The sequence below is a fragment of the Netta rufina genome, assembly GCF_964035555.1.
Source record: "Netta rufina genome assembly, chromosome: 1".
Lineage (NCBI taxonomy): Eukaryota > Metazoa > Chordata > Aves > Anseriformes > Anatidae > Netta > Netta rufina.
In genome coordinates this window covers 178,764,764-178,788,899 of record NC_140123.1, presented here as the reverse complement: position 1 = coordinate 178,788,899, position 24,136 = coordinate 178,764,764, and the positions used below count along the sequence as shown (strand labels likewise).

Sequence of the window (24,136 nt, the reverse complement as noted above, 5' to 3'; positions counted from 1 at the left end):
CTGTGAATTTTTGTCCCTGAGAAGGGCCTAAAAGTTCTCTGAAAGCTGTCAGTGACAGTTATCCTATTTTATCCTATTATTTTTAAATCCCCTTCTCAGTATATTGCTAGAAATAGAAAATGTTATTGCCAAATAGTCTCTTTAATCCTACAACATATTGTCCATTCATGGTTCACCTCTAACCTAGCCTTAAAGATGGTAAAAAATGGGAGAAGTGATACAACTCAGCTCTGCAAAAAGTGACTTAGGTATACTGCTGCACACCAATAGTGGTCATCCAAATATTTCTATGAGCACCAGAAGAAATGGAGCAGTACCTGTGCAACAGAAGCAAGGAGGGGCTCAGCAGTGTGCCTGTTGGACAGTTTGATGCTAAACTAATAAACAGGATTGGTTTGGTACTAAACTACCAAACAGGATGTCTTCAGACTATCGCAGAACCAGCAAAGCCCTCGGTTCTAACAGTGCTGTGCTCGCTACTTGCCGTTCCTCCCCTGGTCAGCTGCACAGCTGAGCAGAGCCAAGCCTGGTCATGAAGTGTTTGGATGAGGACAGATTGAGACTCCAGGCCATGGCTGGTTTTGGCCAGTGAAAGATGGCTGTATCCTGAAGTGTCAGGCATCAGCCACAGTCACTAGGGTGTCCTGAGATCACAAGTGGTGGCTCATGAGAAATAAGAGCAAGGGAAAAAGGTAAACTCTAGGACAAAATGCCAACACCTACGTTCACAGAATTTACAGGAATCTCACTTGCCCGTGAGACCTCTCTGCTCATGTATCTAACTTCACTAAAAAGAGCCTTCAGGTTCAGTGAAGGGGAGGAAATGTGCATAAATTTCCTTAGTCATTATCTAGCTTCATGATAGAAAGTATATGAAAAAGTGTATGAGAAGTATATGAAAAATAATGAACCATAATCACTTCTTTCATCAGGTCCCAACCACTTCCTAATAATCTCCAGTGAGCCAACTGCACAAAAAATAGATGGGAGCAATACTGTACTAGCCCAGGAGCCACACCAAGAAAGCTGAAGAAGCACTGCACACATACCCATACCGGCTGGAAAACTACACATGACCTCAGGACAGAATAGCTTTACATAACTGGTATAGCTACATGCATCACAAACATGAGGCTGTCTGCACTTAACACTGGGTGCATGAAAATGCTGGACACAGCTCAGCTGGAAGAAGTCATCCTTCCCCTTTCTCTCCTGCATTTTTAGGTTGCTCTCTCAAGGCAAGCAGTCTCTCTGTAATGTCACCAACTCTTCATTTTGCTCCACAGTGTTGCAGTGGCACCTGTAATGGTGATAAAAAATAAATAAATAAATAAAATAAATAAATAAATAAATAAATAAATAAATAAATAAAAGGCTCTTGAATGCTGTGATTGGCACGGTTAATGACCATGACACTGCAGAGCTGCTGTGTGCTTCAGCAGTGGTTGGCTTATTTCAAGTCCTGACTTTCCATTTAGTAAAGTAAACCAGAAGCATTACATAGCCTCTGAGTAAGCATTTTATTGAAGCTCAAGTGTTAAAATAGCCTAGACAAAAGGACCATCAAACATAATACCTAAGAAGGGGTGAGGTGGGCAAACACAAACCAAACACTTCCTTTGTTTAAAATAAATAAATAAATAAATAAATAAATAAATAAATAAAAATCAGCAAACTTTTGTCTATCAAGTCTATCTAGTCTAGTAGACTACACTTCTACAATCACGGTAACAGATTTCCCCACTGGAGTAAATGAACTTAGCTTTCTGTGTCAGTTGTTGAGAGCTGCTTGTGTTGGCTAGAAATCTTTCCTTGAGTGGAGATGCTCCACTCTTACCAAAACATGTTTGGCAGGCTGTCAGAAGGTAATGTCTATGGACAACAGTCAGGGGAGAGATCAAGCCTGCTTAGCCATGCATTGGAGCCAGAAAGTCATTAGCACGGCCCTTGTCAGTGCTTCCAGTTCGGTTTTTGGATTCTGAAAGACTCCACCAGTTTCTTACCAGAATGTTTTTGCATTACTGGTTAGACAAGGCACCTGCAAAAGTTACAGCTTTCACCTACGGTGATTTAGTCACGAATTCATAACTTGTCAGCATCGTTCCTTTCAACTGTCTTGGTTGCTGAATTGTACCACTGTGATGTATTCACATAGCCATATGTCATGCACAGGAAAATGTATCGGCGAATGGAATGTATTTACAGGAGTTGAAAGACATATTGTATATAGCTTATACTAAAATATGTACAATTAATTGGATTAATTAAAGCACAGATGAAAATATATTGAAGAAATGAATCGCTATTTCTGTAAGACTACTCCCGGTGTCTGTGCAGATGCTTCAACAAGTCCCATCTACCAGATTTGTAAGCAATGGTATTTTGGTTTTGGTTAGGGAGAAAGAAGAAAGTTATTTCCAACCATTCCACATTAAGTTACCAAAACACCAACAGAATTTCTGGCATGGGAGGAGAGCAGAAAGACTGGAAATAGCAGGTACTGCCCTAAGCTTGGTCTGCATTCTCTTGAAGTCCTGGTGAGAGGTTTGTTCTCCTCCCCAGGAGGGCAGGGAATAACTGCAAGTGTCCTTCCAAGGTCAGCAGCTCAGGACCTCACTGAAGACTATGTTGTTGCTCATATTAACTAAAAACTGTTGACAGAAGGAGAATTTCAATACTTTACACTAACAAAATTGCAAATACAGCATAATTCACATTTAAAAAAAAATTACATATGGACACACAAGATAGCATTTACCCTGTTTTGCTTTTTTTTTTTTTTTTTAATTTGAGCCAAACAAATTATTCAAAGATTAAATTTTAAATACACCATTATCTATGCATACAATTTACAAGAAATCCAAGACAGCAATATCAGACAAATATTCTCATGGAACTACATCTTCAGCTACTATAAAGTACCCTTTATCTTTATCTTTTTTTTTTTTTTTTAAATATACTTCTGTGGTGATAAATCATCTATTCATATCACTGTGGCTGTGATTATCTATATCTTTAACCAGTTATTTATTATCAATCCACCTTGGCTGTAAAAATAAGTAATTTGCTAATTTTTCAGTACATTACAACATACATATGGAGCACAAACCACAAAGGCAGCATGAACCCTTCTTTGCCTCTCTCTCTTTCTCTCTCAAATATATAAAAAGGCCACTTGTGAAGTCCAGCAATTTAAAAATGTAGCTTATCTTTTTGTAGAAACAAGTAATTAGCAGTGCAATTTAACATTGGCAATTAGTCATGGGCATGGTTAAGCTCATTTGCATTTCTGACTACCTGATAGCAAGTGAAGTCAAGTAATTACTTGTCCACACTACCTAAATTGCATAAAAAATAACTGAACTTAACTCTGAAATATTTATTTAACAGTATATCTATGAAAACTAGATGCAGAAGATGTGTGTCCAGTCTTTCAAATGTAGTTGTAATGAAAAAAATGTAAGAAGATGTTTAGAAGCTTGAGGATACCGATGAGTACCTAATGGGATTTTCAGAAGCACGTTGGTTTCTCACAGCCATTAGAGTCGCACAGAGCTGTGGTTTCCCTCTGCAAGACAAAACCTTTTTATATGCTCAGCAGACGAGTTTATGTATACGGGCCCTTAAACCCTAATTTATCCCTGTGTTAGCATGCAACAGGGATCAATTTTTAAGAACAAAATTAACTTTCAAAGGGCACTTTGGAAACATTTTTAAAATACCTCATTAAACACTTCTGAGAAATATTTATAAAACAACTGAGGATCTGGCAAAAGATTAATTTTAAAAATTGCAATAATTACCCAGAGGAATTGTTCTCAATATTCATATGAATGTGGTTTTGTTATACGTGAAACCAGGCATCACTGAGATGGAGACCAGTTCAGGCATCTTTAACGTGGGGTGAAATTTATGTCTGCGCTCAGAGCCAACCCCGCAGCCAGACACTACCAACAATGTCTTTACTCTGCAAACACTTTACAAAGCACAGGAAGCAAATATATTGCAGGTGAAATTCTCTGTTGTGCAGGGGTCTTTCACAGGTCTCTGTATTACATAAGTCGTGCTTAAATACTATTTCAAAGTTGCACAAATCTACAGCACTGGCATGAAACTTCCCTTGGAAGAATTCCTTGAGCCCTTTGAAAAGGATGTACTTTGATAGCATCTATCACAGTCTCTTAAGCAATACATAAATCTTGTGCTGGCCTCTGCACAGAGGTGGGTACACCTTGCAGAGTATCTCCAGTTTTGTAGAGGTGTCACAAAATCCCACACTGCTTCTCAGTTTGCATTTTTCAGACTGAGCAGGCATCGCATACATCCAGATTTCAGAACCACTAATAAACGCTTTAATTACTCAAATAATCAAGAGAATAGGGAAATGAATATTTTACAGTTTAGCTGCTCACAGCTTCTGGCCCTGGACTGAAATCTTGATTCCACTGAAATTGGTAAGAGTTGTTACTGACCTTGGTGAGGCCAATATCTCACCCCATCTTTCAGCTGATAGCCACTTGTCATCACTAGCCTGTCCTCCAGCCCAATCTCTACCTCAGACTCCATTAGTGAGATTTCTCAGTGTCAGACTTTTCTAAAAAAAGCCTCTTCCATTCTGAGGAAAAAGCTCAAAACAATGAGAATCACCTACCCATCAAGCCCACAAGGTTTATGACTTTGGTACACAATTCCTCGAAAGAAATCAAGTGCCGTGTACCCAAACTGCTCTCACTTGCCAACAAAGTTCCTTTACAACAGTACTCAACTGTCCCCTACGCAGGTGCCAGAACTCCTGGTACTCAAACATCGCCACCACCTCATGGCAATGGGCTGCCGTGACCTCTTGCCAAAGACCAAAAATCTCAAAGTATGATTCTGTAATAAGGTGATCCTGTTCTGGGAATGGATCTAGTGGACCCAGACCTTGGTTATTCTTAATCAATACCTAAATAGAAAAATAATGACAGAATACGGGATCCTCAGTTACCAACAGCAATGCTGAGTACCTCACCCTTTATTTTCTAGGCTGTGGGTCTTATGAAAAAATAAGTAACATGGAGAAAAATAAGATGTTTCCAGGAGGCATGGAAAGATCTCTGTACCATAACTGTCAACAAACTTGCAGTAGGGTTGCCCAAACCTGCAGAAAGTTCACGTCTTTGATCTAAATCAGAAAATGAGGGAAAGAGTCTTGGCTCTCATATTTTCTAGGGAACGCTCAAATCATTCTGCTGTTAGCTCTAATGGGGTACATGAACGCTCTTGCTCTCACAGTTGACTTGTTCTCTGTCCCTTTCCCCTTCCTTCTTGGGGAAAAGCAGACAAGAACTTACATAAAAACGGCAGGGAAAGTTTATTTACTTTCCCAAGAGTAATCATTTCTGTCCTCTGAGATGCTTATACAGCATGCAAGTCCTCTCTTTTAAACTTCCTTCCTGCTGTCCTTAATGCTGTTCCCCTTACACTGAGGAACGGGCCATTTATTCCAAGTTCAGGATCCCTTCTTGTGGCAAAAGCCCAAGAAGTTCTGCTTGGCTACCCCTAATCAACTCACTTTACAACAAAGGCTTCCCCACATATTTTTTTTTCTGTACCTTTCAGATCTCTAGCCTGAAGAACTGAAGAGTACAGATCTGAAGAACTACTGAGGACAGATCTCTTTACTCTTCTCTTTTGTAGCTTTTCTCCTCCCCCCCTTCCAAAAGCATATTCATTTCAGTTTATGCTTCCTGGAGCTACCTGTAACTGACCATTCCTTTCATCTCCCAGATTCCCAGTCCATGACTCCTGGATTTGCTTTCCATCCATGGGGACAGTGACCTGCTCCCAGCACAACAGCTTAACACAGTGTTATTTCACACTTCACCAGAAATCTCTCCGTGTGTAACAAGGGTTTCTCTTGCCTAATTCTACCCCAGAGAACAGTGTATCCATCTGACCTATTTTAGACTCGTGCTTCAAAATGAGGTGATCTGATCCCTAAAACATCTTCTCATGTGCTGTGAGGAGAGGCCGAGGACACTTGGGTTGTCTAGTCTGGAGAAAAGAAGGCTCAGAGGCAACCTCATTGCTCTCTGCAGCTTCCCGAGGAGGGAAATGGAGAGGGAGGTGCTGGTCTCTGCTCCCTGGTAATGATAGGATGCATGCGAACTGCAAGAAGCTGCACTGGGGAAGTTTCAGACTGGGCATTCAGAAAATTTCTTTAGTGTGAGGGTGGCCAAGCACTGGAACAGGCTTCCTGGAGAGGTGGTTGATGCCCCATGCCTGTCAGTGTTCAAGACGCATTTGAAGAATGCCCTCAATAATAAGTTTTAACTTTTGTTTAATCCCGAAGCGGTCAGGCAGTTGGACTTGTTGATCTCTGTAGGTCCCTTCCAACTGAACTATTTTCTCTTCCTCTCCTCTCCTCTCCTCTCCTCTCCTCTCCTCTCCTCTCCTCTCCTCTCCTCTCCTCTCCTCTCCTCTCCTCTCCTCTCCTCTCCTCTCCTCTCCTCTCCTCTCCTCTCCTCTCCTCTCCTCTCCTCTCCTCTCCTCTCCTCTCCTCTCCTCTCCTCTTTTCCATTTACAATGGGAAACTAGCCTAGTTATACGTAACTTCAGTCTAGATGTCTATATTTCATTGAATAAAATTAGAGCATTATTTCTCAGATTACACCTATGATGATTATGCTAAACCAGCAGTTGAACAGTAGTCCATGAATTCTGAAGTCTATGGACGTCAGCAGTCCATGACAGGTATAAAAGAAAAGCAAATTTGTAAATGTTATATAGCGATATAAATTGTAACAGCTCTATGAGAAAGCACATATATTTAACAGAAAGGGGTAGCCAGAGAGGTCTGCTTAGCTCAGCCGACTGTGACATGAGAAGCACATCTTGAAGTAGTAGCTTTAATAACCACCCAAAATGGCAGTTTTTGGAAGTGAAATCAACCCCAAAGATGAGCAGCAACCTAAGGTCATAGTAATTACGTTATGAAAGAAACAAAGAAACAGAGACAAAGAGACAAGAAAAAATGATAAAGGTATCTATGATAAGGCCCTATGTGAGTTTTCTACTCAATAAAATATTTAATTTGAAGCAAGTCACATGCTTGAAATACTGCAATTTTTTGTTCTAAGTAACTGTATTACTCAGTGGCTGCAGACCTTTGGGCTCAGTCACGCTGCTCCTGAAGCTAATTTTGTGGCTTGGCCACTAATTCCAAAGACTTTTAGAAAGTGCCAAAGCCAAGAAGAACCCAAACTTTGACAACAGCTTTCACAACGCCAGTTAGTCTATCGGTGATCCCAAAGATGCGCCACACAGTTTGAATCAACCCCATTCTCCAGAAGGACTTGTTTTGGGTTGAGTGGAGGCTCCCTGTGAAGCAGTTCCTCGGAACCCAAGCCTCCTTCCACCCTGGAGTATCTTGTTCTCCTCTAAGCCTTTTGGGGTACCGCTTGTCTTGGCTAAACTTCTACAACGCCTCAAGAGGCTGGAGGGCTGAGGGCCACGCTCTGTCAAGTCTTTTCACCAAACCTTCTGCTTCTTCCCCAGGTTTTATACCCTCTGCGAGTGGCAGCGGGCAGCCAGGCTCCCACAGCGGCTAGGCCATGGGTCGCCTCCCGCCATGCCCACCTCGGTCCCCCCGAAGGGTGCCATTTTGGGGGTACGGCTGGACCGAAGGGTGTCATCTGCGGGTACAGCCGGTCTGAAGGGTGCCCTCTCGGGGGACGGCGACCCACCCCGTCCCCTCGCCTCTCCCCGCTCCCTCACAGCGGGGGTGCCGCGCCCCGGCCGGAGCAGGCTGCCATTAGCATTCAGCCCCGCCGCCATGCAGCGCTGCCAGCAGCCCTGCGCCGGCCGTGCCTGCACGCTGCCAGCGCCGCCGTGCCGCCGGCTGCCGGGGGGGTAGCGGGGGAGGCAGGGGGAAGGTGCGGTGTCCTAGCGGCCCCGCAGCCCGGGCGCTTTCTCCGGGAGCCCCCCTCCCTTCCCCATTCTCCCCGCCGCCGCAGGGGCTAGCAGGGGGAAGGGGGCGCTCCCTCGCCCCCCCCCTGTTTTCAGCACAAGGGGAGGGAGCGGGGGGGAGTTCATCGGCACAAACAAGGAGCGCAGGACCCGCTTCCTCCCCCACTCCTGCTTCCCTCGGCGATAAATCCAGCCGGGCTATGCATCGCGATGGGGACGCGCTGCCGCCTTCCCCGCGCTGAGGCGGCGGCTGCTGCTGCTGCCGGGGGGGCCGCCATCCCCTCGGCGGGGACAGAGCAGCCGCCGCGGGGGCTGCCCGGCCCCCGGCGAGGGAGCAGCCGCCGCTGAGGCCGCCCTGCCCTCGGCCGGGGCCGCCGCCAAGGGCCGGGGGGAGCCCGAGCCGCTGCGACACGGGAGGGAGGACGGGGCTCGGCGCGCAGGGAGGAGGCGCAGCGGGCATGCGCCGGCCGAGCCGCTGACTGGATCCTCAGGCGAGGTACCGAGGCGAAAAAAAAAAAAAAAAAAAAAAAAGGAAAAATAAATAATAATAACCCTACAGGAATGAGGGAGAGAAGAACGGAACGCGGCGGAGGAAAGCGAAAAGGGGCTTAGAAAAAAAAAAAAAAAAAAAAAAGGATAAAGCAGCGCTGGAGGAGCAGCTGTGGCATGTGGGCACCGCCGGCACCAACAGGTAGGAGGAGGAGGAGGAGGGCAGGGGCTGGGGAGCCGGGGCTGCCGCAGCCGCAGGTGCGGGGACCCCCCCCCGGCTCGGCGATGGGGTCCGGGGGGGCGCTGAGAGCCGAAGCCCGCAGACAAAGCCCCGGCTCCCCGCCGCGGGGGGCTCCCGCAGGGCGCCGGCAGCTGCGGCTGCCAGGCGGCGGCACCCGGGCGGCGCGGCGCAGCCCTGCCCGGCATGGCCGCGGGTGGCGGGCGGCCCTTCCCCGGGGGGTGCCGGCGTCTGTGGGGTGCGTGTGGGGTGCGTGGGGCTTCGTGGGGTGGGGGCGAGGGGAGGCAGGGCCGCCCGGGCGGCGGGGACGGCTCCACAGAGGAGGGGGAAGCGGCAAAGGGGGGGGGGGAGGAAGGTGGGGGGGGGTGGGGGGGAGGGGGAGCCTGATTTCATGGTTTTAAAACGATGCCATGATCTGATCAGCCTCTGTTTACACAGCAGCAATCAGGCTCTTTTGTGGACGGTAAGAATGGCAGGGTTTTGCTGGGGTTCAGTGGGAATATCCTTTGTGCACACCCGAGGTGGAAACGCTCGGGGTGGGGAGCGAAGGAGCCTGATCATGCCTGCTGTGGCTCCCGTCCCTGGCTCCGGAGGGAGGGGGAATAATAATAATAATAATAATAATAAAAACAACAGCAGCAGACAGTTCTTTAATGTATTTTATTTTATTGCACAAAATGGTATTCCGGTGAGCTTCACCGGGAGGATTAGTGGGAATCGCGGAGCCCTAATTAGCTAAAAAAAAAAAAATAAAAAAAAAATCAATCTATTATATGTTTATTTAAGCATAACCAAAACCAGCCCTCCTGAAAGGATGGGCATTGTATCTTGGGTGTGTTGCCTGTTTTTTCTCAGTATTTACATCGAGCGTTGCTTATTCTGAATTATGTTGAGGCTCTAAAGATTTGCATTAAAGCGGGGAGGGGGGGGACCCTAAAGCATAGTGCTATCGCCTGTCTGGCATACCTGTTTATTTGGAAGCCTAAATGATAAAATTATGGCTTATAGGAGGAAGGGAGGGGAATAATGAATACTGTTTCTCTTACAATGTGCATGAACCAACACAGTGTGATTAATGTGCTTTGGTGACTTGGGTTAAAAAACATAAATTCTGCAGGGTTTCTTTGGGTGTGATCCGTATCAACACAGCAGCTGCCTCTAAAACATTGACAAATACTGTAGCCGTAAAATAAATATAGGTAATGTCAAAATATCAGCAGCCTTTGGGGATTTTTAAAAAGATGTCAGTGATTAACTCTTGGGCTAGCAAACTAGGAATCTTTTTGATTCATAAAATCTCCGAGGCTTTAACTGTAAAATTATATATGCTGCCGAATATAAGGGGCACTGGTCAGTTCTGAAACTGTAACGAGCCAAATCTGTGAAATGCCAATAATCAAACATGCTAAACAGTAAGTACAAAAAAAAAAAAAAAAGCCTCGGGATTTTTGAAAACAAACAATAGTACTCAAATTTACAACTTCATTTGCTTCTCCATAAATTAACATCTTTGTTAGCACTTTCTGACATCATTTCTTGTTAACTTAAGAACTGATAGCTCGATTTTTTTTCAGATATTTTGATGGCATGACAAATCAGAAAGAAGAGGATGTACTGTATGACTAGACACCAGATCAGTTCTGTTTGTGGATTACATTTTCAGTAAGATGTATGGATCTATTTTTTCCTTGTTCTTATATATAGATCATGAGACTTGACTGAGGCAATATACATATCATCCATCCATCTATGGCGAACTACAGCCATGCAGCTGACAACATTTTACAAAATCTCTCTCCTTTAACAGCTTTTCTGAAACTGACTTCACTGGGTTTCATAATAGGAGTCAGTGTGGTGGGTAACCTTCTGATCTCCATTTTGCTAGTCAAAGATAAGACCTTGCATAGAGCTCCTTACTACTTCCTGTTGGATCTTTGCTGCTCAGATATCCTCAGATCTGCAATTTGTTTCCCATTTGTTTTCACCTCTGTAAAAAATGGCTCTACTTGGACGTATGGGACTCTTACTTGCAAAGTGATTGCCTTTTTGGGGGTTTTGTCCTGCTTTCACACTGCTTTCATGTTGTTCTGCATAAGCGTCACCAGATACCTAGCTATTGCCCACCACCGTTTTTATACGAAAAGGCTGACCTTCTGGACTTGTTTGGCCGTTATCTGTATGGTGTGGACCCTCTCTGTAGCCATGGCTTTCCCCCCAGTTTTAGATGTGGGCACCTACTCGTTCATTAGGGAGGAAGACCAATGCACTTTCCAGCATCGTTCCTTCAGGGCTAATGATTCTTTGGGATTTATGCTTCTTCTTGCCCTCATCCTCCTAGCCACACAGCTTGTCTACCTCAAGCTGATATTTTTTGTTCACGACCGCAGGAAAATGAAGCCAGTCCAGTTTGTTGCAGCAGTGAGCCAGAACTGGACTTTCCATGGTCCTGGAGCGAGCGGTCAAGCGGCTGCTAATTGGCTGGCTGGATTTGGAAGGGGTCCCACACCGCCAACCTTGTTGGGAATCAGGCAAAACGCGAACACCACAGGCAGGAGAAGGCTACTGGTTTTAGACGAGTTCAAAATGGAGAAGAGAATCAGCAGAATGTTCTACATCATGACATTCCTCTTTCTGACCTTGTGGGGTCCCTATTTGGTAGCCTGTTACTGGAGAGTTTTCGCAAGAGGGCCTGTAGTACCAGGGGGATTTCTAACGGCCGCTGTCTGGATGAGTTTTGCCCAAGCTGGAATCAATCCTTTTGTCTGCATTTTCTCCAACAGGGAGCTGAGGCGCTGTTTCAGCACAACCCTTCTTTACTGCAGAAAATCCAGGTTACCAAGGGAACCTTACTGTGTTATATGAGGGAGCATCTGTAAATCTTTAGCCTTGTGAAACACTACCATTCTCTGCTAAGCAATTGTGGCCTGTAGCCATGTCTTGAGAAGAAAATCAAGAATGGGATGTCAGCAGTTGTAAGGATTTGGGCAACATTCTGCAGTCTTTGCAATAGCTCACCTCTAATCCTATTTTAAACCTAAACATGTTCCTGCTGACCACTGCTGAAGGTTTGTAATTAAGAACAAAGGACTGAACTACTGCCCTGAATTCCTTTATGTGGTTGAAATCTAGATTATGAAAGTAGCAGGTGCTAAGTATCAGTGCTAAATGCTGTGTATATCACTACATAAAATAAGACCATCAAAAAGATTAGCATTGGACATCTTAATAAATTAAGTTGATATGAGGTTAATGTGTTGATAAAACTAATTTTAGACATCTGAAGACCTTTAAAACATTTCATACAATTATTGTTTTGCAAAGACTGAAAACTGGGGACTCAAGTACTGTAACTGATTAAAGATGTGCCATGCATTATTGGATTATCACACTTACAAATCTGTTTGCCTTGTGAGTAAGTTTTGGGGAGCATTCCAAAGCAGTATTTTTGTTCGGATTTAGACTTTCCTTTTTTTTTTTTTCCTTTCTTTTTTTTTTTTCATTTTTTCTTTTTTCCCAAATATATTACTCTTTCTAAATACCATTTTCCTTAACGGTGAAATTACTAACATTTAACTGTATTCTGTGGGTTTTGCTGATTTGGTATAAAGTTTAATAGACTCTTATTTATATTTTTTAAAAAGCTAGATATCAGTCTGTTAGGCAACGTTAATGATAATATCCAGTCATAATTGAACAGTTATAATTATACAGAATAAACACATGTTGCCTTAAAGGGTTATCTAGTATCTTCCATTTTGTTTAGCATTGAAGCAAATAAGCAAGGAAAATTGAATCAGTAACTCTGGTCAGTCATTTGGGAGTGCATGAGAGATCACTTAGTCCTCTTTTTTCCTTTTTACTCCAATGGTTCCCAAAATCAGTATGCACATCACTGGGATGATATGATTTTTTTCTAGGTGTGCCGCCCTTTCTAGTTTGTTCTGAGAAACACAGGCAGTTGATGTATGTTTATATTTTAAGACAGCTGTCATGGGGAGACCGCAGCCTTAGTATGATATCTTGCACAATTTGTGAAGCATTTATTCTACTGAAGGCACAGTCTTGTTTATATTTTCTGCACATTTTGGTGTATTGGTTGTTTTAAATTATTTAAGTTTTAACTTGTGAAAGCATATAATATGATTTCTTAGTATTTTAGAAATACATTAGAGTCTGTGAGTCTTTCCTTCTTTAAGATACAGATGTGTGGATTTCAATATAAAGTTGCATTTGCCAAAATTTACCTGTGTAGCTTGTTAATTTTCTTGGAATAAAATTTTACATTTTTCCAGTTATACAATTAACCTTTTTTATTTTGTCTAGTGAGCTAGCATGAAGTACTGAGAATGTAGCCATTATGAATTATTATCCTTTGCAGTCACTGTATTCCCAAACTGTAAATGCATGAATGATGGGGACCACAGGATTGATAAATGGTATTATCTACAGTAGCACTATTGTGTAGTTTATCATAATTACCCATCTATCTGTTCTAATATGTCAGTTATATTTAAAGTTACAACACAGTATTTGACATTAACTTCACGGTTTAATTTTGGAAAATGTGTATATTTGAAGCACAACATCATGAGTCAGTCGATCGTAAAGAACATTGATTTTTTTCTTAATTTTTTTGGAGAGACAAGACTAGAGGTCTTAATTCAGTATTGGTGTATCTTGTTCTTTGTTGTAGTTTTATGACCAGCAAGTTAATATATACATACACGAGCAGCAGTCAATAATGGAAATGCTTAAATTTGTATGATAACATTATACAACATATGCAACAATTCAGAGAGTTGTGTCTATATGTGATCAGACAACTTGATCAAAGATTTAGTGAGCAATCTGTTTGACCTCACTTACACTTTTATACTGAGGTTGATTGGTTGAGAGGCATGGCTTAATATACTGTGTTGAAACAGAAAACTTGCTGAAATACCGAGTCCTCATCAGTACAAGGATGTTTCAGAACGTAATTTGAAACGGGACCAATAAACTTCCACCAAAAGGACTTTTTTTACTACACCGGAAAAGGCTTGGAAATTAAGGTAGTTAAGCAATTGTCAAAGATAGCAGGAGTGCATAAAAACTGAATCGTACGTTGAGAAAAATTCTGAAAGTTATCCCACTTAAGTTTATTAAAAGGTTGATTGGCAATAACTTCAGTCTAATTTCTATAAAATAGTAACCTTTACAAGGAACATTGATATTACATATTGTAATAAAGAAGTACATATAAATAAAGTTGTAAATAGTGTTATAGTTGTAGAAGTAGTCGGTTCTGAGGATTAGCCAGAAAATTTTCAACTCTGAAATTTCACAAGCTGCAAATTTGGGGCCTGGCCTAGCTCCTAATAAAGTCAGTTGGTGTTTTCCCATTCACTTCATTTGGAGCAGAAGCAGGCCCTCACGTTTCTATAGTACTATGCTTCTGAAATACTAAGAAGGCTGTATTTACTATGCAGTGGGAAAAGGAAAAAACAATTTAAAATTATTTCCCTGGAAGTTTTGCAAGCAGTAACTGATGTAAATTAAAATAATAAACAGTAAACAAGTCTGAAAGCAAATATTTTGCTAAATGTTTTTCTTTTGATATGAACATAATTCCTTTGACTAACTGAAAAATACACGAGTGTATTGCTACCTGACAGGGGAAGACTTTCTCTTTCTTAAGTGAATTTTTATACTTGTTCCATTAAGAAGTCTTGTGACAGATGTAATTCCTTTTATTCTCTCCAGTGTTAAAAGAACAAGGGGATGTGCAGTGAAGTTAAAAACCAACATGTGAAGTAACATGCCATGCAAAGTTATTACTCAGTGGAACTCACTGGCGCAGGATGTCCGGTACCTTAGAGAGGTTCATTACATGTAGACATGAAGTAAAGCAGTGCTTGCAGGTTCTGCCACAGGTGCCATTTGATCCTAGTCAGCACATCAAACCTCATGCATTGGGGGATAAATTACAAAGAGCAAGAAGGTTCCTTCCAGCTCAGTACATGGTTGTGTCACAGAATGAAAAGCTCTCTGCTCTCATTTTAGTACAGGAGTGAAATTGGTGCCAAAGCTTATGCAGGGCTGGTGGGTTACTCTTCTGTTTCAGAATAGCAAAGAATATCAGTGTTTTATGTCTGCGTTGATCTTTGATGCTCATGGGTTATGTGATGCTAGTTGTTTTAATTTTCCTGGGTAAGAAAAAAAAAGAGTAAGAACAGGTGCCCTCGAGAAAAGACTGTCGGCACCTCTTGCTTTCTTACCCTCTATTTGTGCCACTGGCCCTTTGGCAACCTCTCCATCAGTTCTTCTTCAATGTGAAATATTTCATATATTGAGTCCTGTATTTCTTCTGCTCCAGTGCTCCTTAAGAAGTATCTCAGCCATCCCCCCTCCACAGCAGATAAGAGGAGCCCACTTTCCTCAATAGTAGTTTCTTGCAGCAGCTTCCCAAGGTTTGTCAGTGTCTGGGTTCCCTCCTAAAGACAGAGAGAGGCCACTGGTTCCTTCCACTTGCCCTCCTGGGGCCATTATGGCATGATGCTTGGCTAGCACACTGCCTATCTCATCTTTTGGCTTTGGTCATGAAGTAGTCACTGTCTATGTTATGCAGAGAAAAATGCATACTGGCGAGAGGGAAGCAGGAAGCAATTTCCCCTCTCCCAACTCCTTCATAAAGAAACCACAGTTATTGTTGCATTGATCCTCTAAATGAATAAAATGGACAGTTAGCAAATTAATGCAAGGTTTTTGGTATAGCCCTAAAATATTATTACACAATGGTTTTCAGGCAGTCTCCAGGCCTTGAGGGCAGAGCAGCCTGCTGTATCCGTCTCCTTTTAAGTGCATTGAGTTTGCTCACTTGTATTGTCTGTGCTTTGCCTTCCAAGCATGAGAACATTTTACTTATATTAATCCGAGCCCAGTATTGCAGCAAGCTGCTATTATTCATGGGTTTAATAAATAAAGTCAAAGGGAAGTCTGGTGGTTTTTGAGGTGAATTAAAGACGTACTTTGACTAATACTTGTTTTTTTAGCAAATGTTGAATAAAACTATGGGTTGCCAGGCTCTTCCGTAGTTACACAGTCAGCTGTCAATTATTGAAAACAGAAATGGTGTAGACTAACTTGCATAAAACATAGGTAATACAAAACATATGCACGCTAGCCTGTAAGGACTTCCTGTGTTTATTACATTTCTTGAGGAATGAAGTTAAGCTGAACTAAAAAGCTGCAGGAGAAATTCAAAGGAAAATGGTGGGTGTTTTTCCTTTTATTTCTGCTTTGTTTTAACATAGCCCTGCTAATCTGCAACCTGGGTTACACACCCACAGACAACCAGGAGTTGACTGTACAGTTCTGCATACCACATAGACAACTTCCCTCCAGTGTATACTCATTGAGAGCAATGGAAGTGCACGCTACTAATCTGATCGACTTTTCAGAGAAAAGAGGAGTATCAGCCTGAGATACAGTATTCTTCAAAACTCAAATTCAGTGTATGCCCTCTGCTTTTGTTTACTGAAGTGATTTTGAGTGTGAAGAAATCAGTGATCTAAATCAGTAATGATCATAAGCGTTCTCTGGCTGTGTCCATTAACAGCAGGATGAGATGACATTTTGCGATGCATATGCCAGCAACAAATCAAAGAGTTTGATATTACACACCATGACTTTCCTTGAGTGGCCTGAAAATAGCTCATGCTTATATTTAGAAAAGATACAATGAAGCTGTCCATTTAAATGGATAAAGTCTGTAACTAGCCGGTATCAGAAAACAAAGCAAAACAAAAAGTGAATTTTAAAGATTGCTCATTATAAATAGCAAAGAGTTTTTGTAGTGTTTTTTTGTTTATCTGAACTGTGTAATTACATAAGTATATGATGATCAAAGGAGTGCCACAGTAAATAAGTCAGAGTTTTAATAGTCTAAAGAGGAAATAAGTAACAACAAGCCATTTGAAGTAAAATAAATGTAGCTGACCATGTGTTTCATAATACTTAGGAAACAAAGTAATAATTGAGATTTTCACTACATAGTGATTTTGCGTACCCAATGCATTTAAAAAAAAAAAGTCATTAGACAGTGAGGTGACTGATGCAGTCCAGTGAGACTTACTCTTCACATCACAGCTTTTGTACTATGCACTACATTTAATGAGCATGAGATTTGAAAACAGAATTTGTCTGATATAATCGTCAACAAACTGCATTAGCTACAATAAAACTTCTCCAAATATTAGGTAAATTACTGTCTCCAGAGATTATTCAAAATTATTCCTGTGCTAATTTAGGAAAAGTCTATTTCACCTTTGTAAAAGAGCCATCTAGTTAAAGGTGTTTTTTCTATCCTTTCATTTGTTAGTCAAGACAGCTTCTTCTGTAATGTGGAATTAAAAATACCAAGTTTGAAAGGATACATCTGATTTCCAGCTATTATGCCACCTATCCATGGTATTGTTGTCATGTTTTAAGTAAACCCACAAGGTCTATGGTTGAAGAATGTAAACAATCACTTAGAAAACAAACAAAGAAAGCAAAACTCAATGACATGCTTCCAGTTCATTCTCTCTCCTATTTGCATGGAATGCTAAAATTTCAATTTTAAGAATTTGAAGGCAAACTCTGAAAACAAGCATGTTGAAGGGGAGAGAAGGCAAGCCAGAAATACATTTGTTGAGGTTATCCTCACAAAGAAGAAGGTTATCGTGTGTGTATTGCATTTTCTGCATGGTTTTAGTCTATCAGCTTGCCCAAGCTTTGCCAATGCATTTAAGCAGCATAGGTTGAATTCTCATGCTACCATTAACTACAGCATTTCCAGACCCCTTTTATTTTCATTCTATAACTGTAAAGCTCAGGCATGTTAACATTCTTATGCAAACTGAAGAAATTGCTAAAAATAGAGTTTTGCACTACAATAATTTTGGAGGATCAGCTTCTTGAGACAGTCTAAGAGCAGGGTACCTATTTCTGATGACCACTTTAGGCAGCAGCCTGGAGGATACAACAAAGTTTTAACCCCTGTTTATGAGCTAGCTAAAGTCCTGCTGTCCCTCAGTGAAACCACCTCCCATGGAACCGGCCCACCTCCAGCCTGTGACCCACTTCCATGCTGAGATTAAGTAGGACTTCATTTGTGCATACCCTGAGTGTTAATGGGTGAAACTGAGCAGGGAGCAGAAATGCCTAGACAATATTCATAGGCTACAGATAGATGATGCATTTGTCTTCTCAAAACAGAAGTAACAGAAGAAGCAGAGGCCCAGAGGTAAACATTTTTGTGAGCTGGTTGGTATTTCATGCCCTGTTGCCCCCTCAGCAATGACTGAGATCTTCTGGTTTACTCTTGATTTTTTATTTTCTATTTTTTGGAAAATATATTCTATCTCTGCCACTCTACTATATCCCACCCCTTACAAGTTGATTTTATGCTTAATCAAGTTTGTATAGTCTTTACAATACATATTTAGTAGTAAAACATTCGTAGCTTTGCACTGATTATGGAGATATATATCAGTGTAAGTGCTTGCCCATTTCCATAAGCAATTCCTGTGTTACAGGCACACAAATCCTATTTTTGAAATTAAGGCACTCTACAATTATGCGTTTCCTGAATTCTCTGTTAAGGCCCTTAAGCTTTGGAAATTTCTCCTATTTGATCCAAAACACTCAATGCAGATTATTATGGCACACCGCAGGGAACATTCGATCTCTCTGACTGCAGGACTGTTTGGACATCATGAAGACTGGAAATGTATATTTAGCTCCTGTGTAATAATTTATGGTAATGACTGAGCAATAGAAGCGATAGTGATGGGGCTCCTAAAATAACATATTTGGGTAATTGCAACTTTTAATCGTAAGACATCCAGCACAAAGGAGAAATGCTCCTTTTGTAAGATGATTATGTAAATGAAAATTAAATACACAATTAAATGCAGTTCCATAGGATTTTGATTAACATATCCTGTCAAAGCTACAGCAAGATGGACGTATAAAAAAAAAGAAAAAGAAAATAGAGTACCATTTGACATGTAATCCTTGTAACTTTGGCTATATTCTTGCAATCCCTACTCAAGGAAGAAATTCCCTCTCTTTTGTGGAAACTTGTCTCAATAAAGTCTGTAAGATCTTGATAATTTACGTAAGTGTTCATGTTCTTTACTTGACTAGTTCTCAGTGAGAGCATGGTACAGCAGGACCTGAACCGTAATCTATGTTGTACTCTATGTGCAAAACCAATATTTTGATTGGTTTCAAGAGGGAATGTGTATGTGTATATATGGGCTTTTCTCAGGCTCTTTGATGGATTGTGGTGTAGTTGGTTCCAAGTAGTGGGGTTTGAGCCCATGGGGAAGGCACAGAGCATCACGCTAGAGCATGACAAGTGAGTATAGAAACAGGTGCAAGGAAGGTGAGGGACCTGTGCTAATAGGAGTAGATAATGTTTTTGGAGTCATTTGTAAGTTCCTGTGTGTTGGTACGGGCATCTGTAGCAAGGTGGAGTGGAATGCTGCTGCCCCCACCTCTTTCCATATGGGCAGACTGGAAGTAGTACACATTATAGGTTGGTTCCTGCCCCAGGCAGCTGTTGTGGTTGTTTTGGTCACTAAACCCAGCAGCATAGGGATTTAGCCCAGGTGGATTATTTGGTCGCAGTCCATGCTGTTCGAATGTGTGAAGCTTGTTTTTCTTTCAGTGTTTGCTGTGAGTAGTTTCTGGTTTTCATAGGTAAAAAAGAGGAGTGTGTAAAGAGAATGAATGGGCAGATCAAATCCTTTTCAGTACAACCTTTGTGTGAGGAATTTCAAAAGGATGGAGATAGATGTGGAAGTCCCTCATGGTTTTACCAAAGCTCTCAGACAGTCTTGTATTTCAGCTTAGTTAGCATATATGCACACAAGGGACTGAAGTGATCGGCCCCCATCAGCATTCAGTCTCTTCCCAATGTAAATCTCCAAAAAGACAGAACACCATTTGTGGACACTCTTTTATACAGATGACCTTCCTCTAAGAGGCATGTTGTCACAAAAGATGAGATTTATTGTATCCTTTTGTATTGGAGAAAATTCAATATTGTATCTTTTGGAATAAAATTTCATGTTATATTTGCTTATTAGCATACCAACTTAAAGGCAGTGTTACAAAAAGAGTCCATTGCCCTCTTTGAACTAGGTGAACCATGAGTCTAACTGGTAAACAATATCAGCAGGGATATCGTGATCCTTTGGCATCAGATAAGTGCTGATATGTTAGCAGTCATTGCAATATTTAACTGTAAAACCCCCAAAGGGGTTAATTTCCCACTTTGACATTTTCCTTACACAAACATCTTCATCCCCTTTCATACAGGATGGGCTTGGTAAATATAGATGCTTTGGGTGGTATTGACATCTCAGCCATGCCATCTAAGGACAAGTGCTAAATAATTTATTAATTGAAAGTTCAGAAGAGGCTGTGTAAAGCAACAAAACAAGCTATGTTTTCTTAAGTTGTGTTTGTGATCCATTAAACATTGGCTTTAGTACCTGGGTATTGTCAGACCTAGCATACAAACCTGATACAAAATTAGAAATCAAGCTGTCAAGATAATTCCTAGTCATTGAGTATAACTATGAAATGCTATTGTTAGGTGTATTCTAATGGACTGATTCTTTGCAAATATTCACAAAGTCCGTATGATAAGACATGGATAGAAAAGCCTTGGCCATATTGAACTTAGTAATAAAATGCCTGTTGCTTTCAGTGAAGTCTGAATGCTGTGCATAAGCCTTAATTTCCAAAGATGACAGATTCACTTGTGCATGCCCAGCATGTCTAAGAATGGAATTTTTAAGGCCTTGACCGTATTCTTAAGCATTTTGGTTCTCTTTTCTTCATGACAAGGTTTTGTATGATGCTTGCTGCAATGAAATCTGAACTCCCTTTGTAATTTGTGTTTATATAACCATGTTGCTTAATAGCCTCATTACGAACAAGTACCTCTTTGTATTAGGTTCTGTGAAAAAGCAGCCTCTGTCTAAAAGCTTACAATTAAAAGATAACAGAAGATGGGTACAGACGAGTGGGCTTCCAAGGAAATTATGAGACAGTGTTTGTTAGTAAGCGTGATGGGAGAAGAGATCCCACAATACTCCATCTTTTTTTTATCTTTTTTTTCTTTTTTTTTTATTTTTTTAAGGAAGAGAGGGAGAGAGATGATGGAAAAGGGAATTTTTCAAAGGATTGAAAAATAACAAGGGGATGGGTTCTCAGCAGAGAAAAGCAGCTTGGGAGAAAGTACAAAGGCTCTTTCCTGAAAATGTAATTGTCGGTGATAATTGTCAGTGATAGCCTGTCAACATGAGCAGATCAGAACCTCTCGATAAAGAAAGAAAGATGATAGGCCAAGAAGAGCAGAAAGAAGTGGCAGTGAAGCTGAATGAGGGACAGAAAATAACTGCTGATCCACAGCATTAGGTAGGAAGAGGTCATTAGAGGTCGTGTTGAAAGTAAGGCTCAATGAAAACAGCTGGGGAAAGCCAAGGAGATTGACACCAGGTACTGACTGCAGCCAAGGAGCTTAAAAAGCAGAGGTAGAATAAGATAGCAGGGTAGTTGTCAAAGTAAGTGGAATACGGAAGTCCAGCTTTTTTTGTTTGCTTGCTTGTTTTTGTTTGCAAATTAAAGAAGAGGCTACATTACCCCTGAGTTGTTACAGGAGGAGTCAGAGGACAGCAAGAAGCTGATGAAGCCAGCAAGAGTGACTGAAGGACAGGTCTGGATATTCAAAGGAGGGATGGGAGGTGAGGCTATCTGAAAGAAAGGCTGGAAGAATGACCAGATTTGGTTGATCGTCCATGAATCAAAACAAGTAGATGTGCATTTGAGGTCACAGGAGGAGAAGCACTCAGGCAAAAAAGGAAAGGCTGAGGAGAAAGGGTGGTGGCATTAGCTAGGGAGTGGAAGGGTGAAAGAAGTGAAGAGCCAGGAATGAGGGTCACCTAGACAGGAGCAGGTTGCTGTAGTCTCTTCAAGGTTCCCCTTACCAATGACTTTGTGCTAACCCATGGCAAATAAAGCAATGCCAAGGGTTTCCAACATCAGTGATGTCTAGGCAGCAGTGGTGTTAGTGCTTGTGTAACCACTGTGATCCCCACTGTGGCAGCAGTGGTCCCAGTGTCTTGTAGCCACTATTATATCCAAGTTCAGCAGGAGCTTGAAGAAAAGCAGAATAATACCCATCATTTTCCATTCATTCCTTTTTAACATTATAACAGGATTTTCTGTTCTACTTCCATGTTCTTTTTCTTTCTCTTTTTGTAATGTTACTCTACTAAGAAAAACTACATGTTCTTCATAAGTGACACTCTGTATTTAGAGTATGTTGGGCCAGCAATTTTGATAACTTCCAGACTGAATGATAGCTTTTCTGAACAGTGAAAGTGCAGCTCCTGTGCAATTTGAGAGCACTGCAGTGTTTTATTATCATTATCTCCCATAATGGTGGTATCTTGGTCTGGTGAAGTGACCATTAGGATGAAAGCCAGTAACTTCCAGGTTCTCATTGCAGCTTTGCTGCTAACGTCATTGCATGGGTGACCTTGGATGATTTATACAGGCCAACTTTCCAGTTATCCCCAGTTAATTTTAAGCATTCCAAGGACAATTGGGGCTCCTAGTGTAAGACACTAGGTGACCAATTTCCAAGGCAATGCAGCACTAATAAGTACAGATTATGTTAGTGTGCTAGGTGTGTAGGTGGTAAAACTGATGAAAAATGTTTTGTTTAGCACCTTGTGCCAAGTCTTGGCCTCCTGCAGGAAATTTCAACATCTTTTCAGATTTTTCCTTCTTGAGAAACTCAAAATATTATGTGAAAAAAAAAAAGCTGTTTTCTAACCTCTTCTTAAGGATTAGGCCAAGCAGTATTTCAGGATACAGAAGTTAGATAGCCAGATTATTGGTCAGCTTGAAAATGTATTTGTTGTTGTTGTTGGTTTTGTTTCTTTTTTCCCCGAGCATTTTTTCTGCATAATGTGCCAGTTGAACAAAATGGCTAATAATATAACTTACTTGAAGGATGAGAGAATTAATGAGCTAATGTTTCTAGATTTCTGAAACTCATTACAAATCAGGATTTACCCCCTGTAATTGACAAGGCCATGATAAGAAGCCCATAGCTACCCTAGGCAAGCAAATAGTTGTTAAAGCCTTTTCAGCTAAAGGTTGATGAGACAGTGTGGTGGTCAGCTTTCATTGCTGACGGTAGACTGCAGCCCAAAAGTTTGGAGACAACTGTGACAGATGATTTGGGATGTTCAGATAACCTCATCTTGCCAAGAGATATGTTCATTAAGTTGTCAAAGAACTGAAATGTATGCATTGCCCATCCATCTGGCATATAATTTAAATACAGCTGAATTCCTGACCTCAGATATGATATAAGCATTTCTGAGTAGACGTGACTGATAAATTTGCATAAACAGAGGCTCTTAGAATAAAAATACATTTTAAAAGGAGAGTAAAAAGAAACACTTTTGAGATCTAGACTCATGACAACATTGATAGATGGTAACACACTCAAATAAAAAAAAATATTTTACTGAGTACTAAATAATATTTTTAAATGTTTGCACAGGATTTTTAGTACAATTAATAAAGTCTCTCTGTAGCCTGAAGAAAGGTGTCAGTGGTTGAAGTGCCTGAAACTGAGATACCGAATTCATCGCAATGAGTTTTCTGAGGGCTGAATAGATAATCTGCATGATTTTAAATATTAAAAGCCTTTGTCAGGGTAGATATGCCTGCAAAAATGCAAGCTGGCAGTTACACATGATGAAGGTACAGTTGTCTGGGCAATTCCATATCTGGGTTACCAAAAATATTATAAATAAAAACAAATATTGTTACCTGATCTCTTTTTTTTTTTTTAATTTACTTTTGCCAGACAGCAGTACCGTCATCAGTTCAGTGGATTTCAGTGACACCTAACATCTTAATATTTGAAACCCAGTCACACTGATCTGATGCTAGATCCCAAACCTGCAAAGCCCAGGTTGTGTGTGCTGACCCTGTGGGAACAGTAGTGCTGTGGATGCTGCCTGTGTCCCCTGGGAGGCTGTGCAAGCAGCCTAGGCCCCCTCGGCTGTCTGTGGAGCTTCAGCAGACATGCTGATGGTTTGACTGATGGGCTTGGAGAGAGGTTCTCTGAATGCTGCAGGCTTTCGAAGTAGGCACCTAAAGCAGAACCTGAGGTTTGAAGCTGTCAATACCCCTTCAGTCTTTCTTCAGGTCTCTCTGCAGGAACACTGCCGCACTCTCAAGGCTGCATCTAGCAGAAAGGGAAGAATCATCCCTCTCTATCTGTGCAGAAGGGCTGGTGCATGGATTTAAACTTCTACACAAGCAGATGGCAATATTTTCTTTTCCCCTCCCTTTTCTCGGCACGGAGCTCATCACTCTCTTCAAGTCACGAATCTG

The 24,136-nt window shown here is 41.4% G+C and overlaps 1 protein-coding gene across 1 annotated transcript; it reads left to right on the top strand.

Moving 5' to 3' along the window:
- The first annotated feature begins 8,217 nt into the window (after nt 1-8,217).
- GPR85 (G protein-coupled receptor 85) lies at nt 8,218-12,674 on the top strand. Its single transcript, XM_084305985.1, has 2 exons — nt 8,218-8,641; nt 10,252-12,674. Exon 2 carries the CDS (start codon nt 10,427-10,429, stop codon nt 11,537-11,539), a length of 1,113 nt encoding a protein of 370 aa, XP_084162111.1. The 5' UTR covers nt 8,218-8,641; nt 10,252-10,426; the 3' UTR covers nt 11,540-12,674.
- The last annotated feature ends 11,462 nt before the right edge of the window (nt 12,675-24,136 follow it).

Coding starts and splice junctions, on each gene's coding strand:
- GPR85 (XM_084305985.1), top strand. CDS start 10,427: ATGGCGAACTACAGCCATGCAGCTGACAACATTTTACAAAATCTCTCT.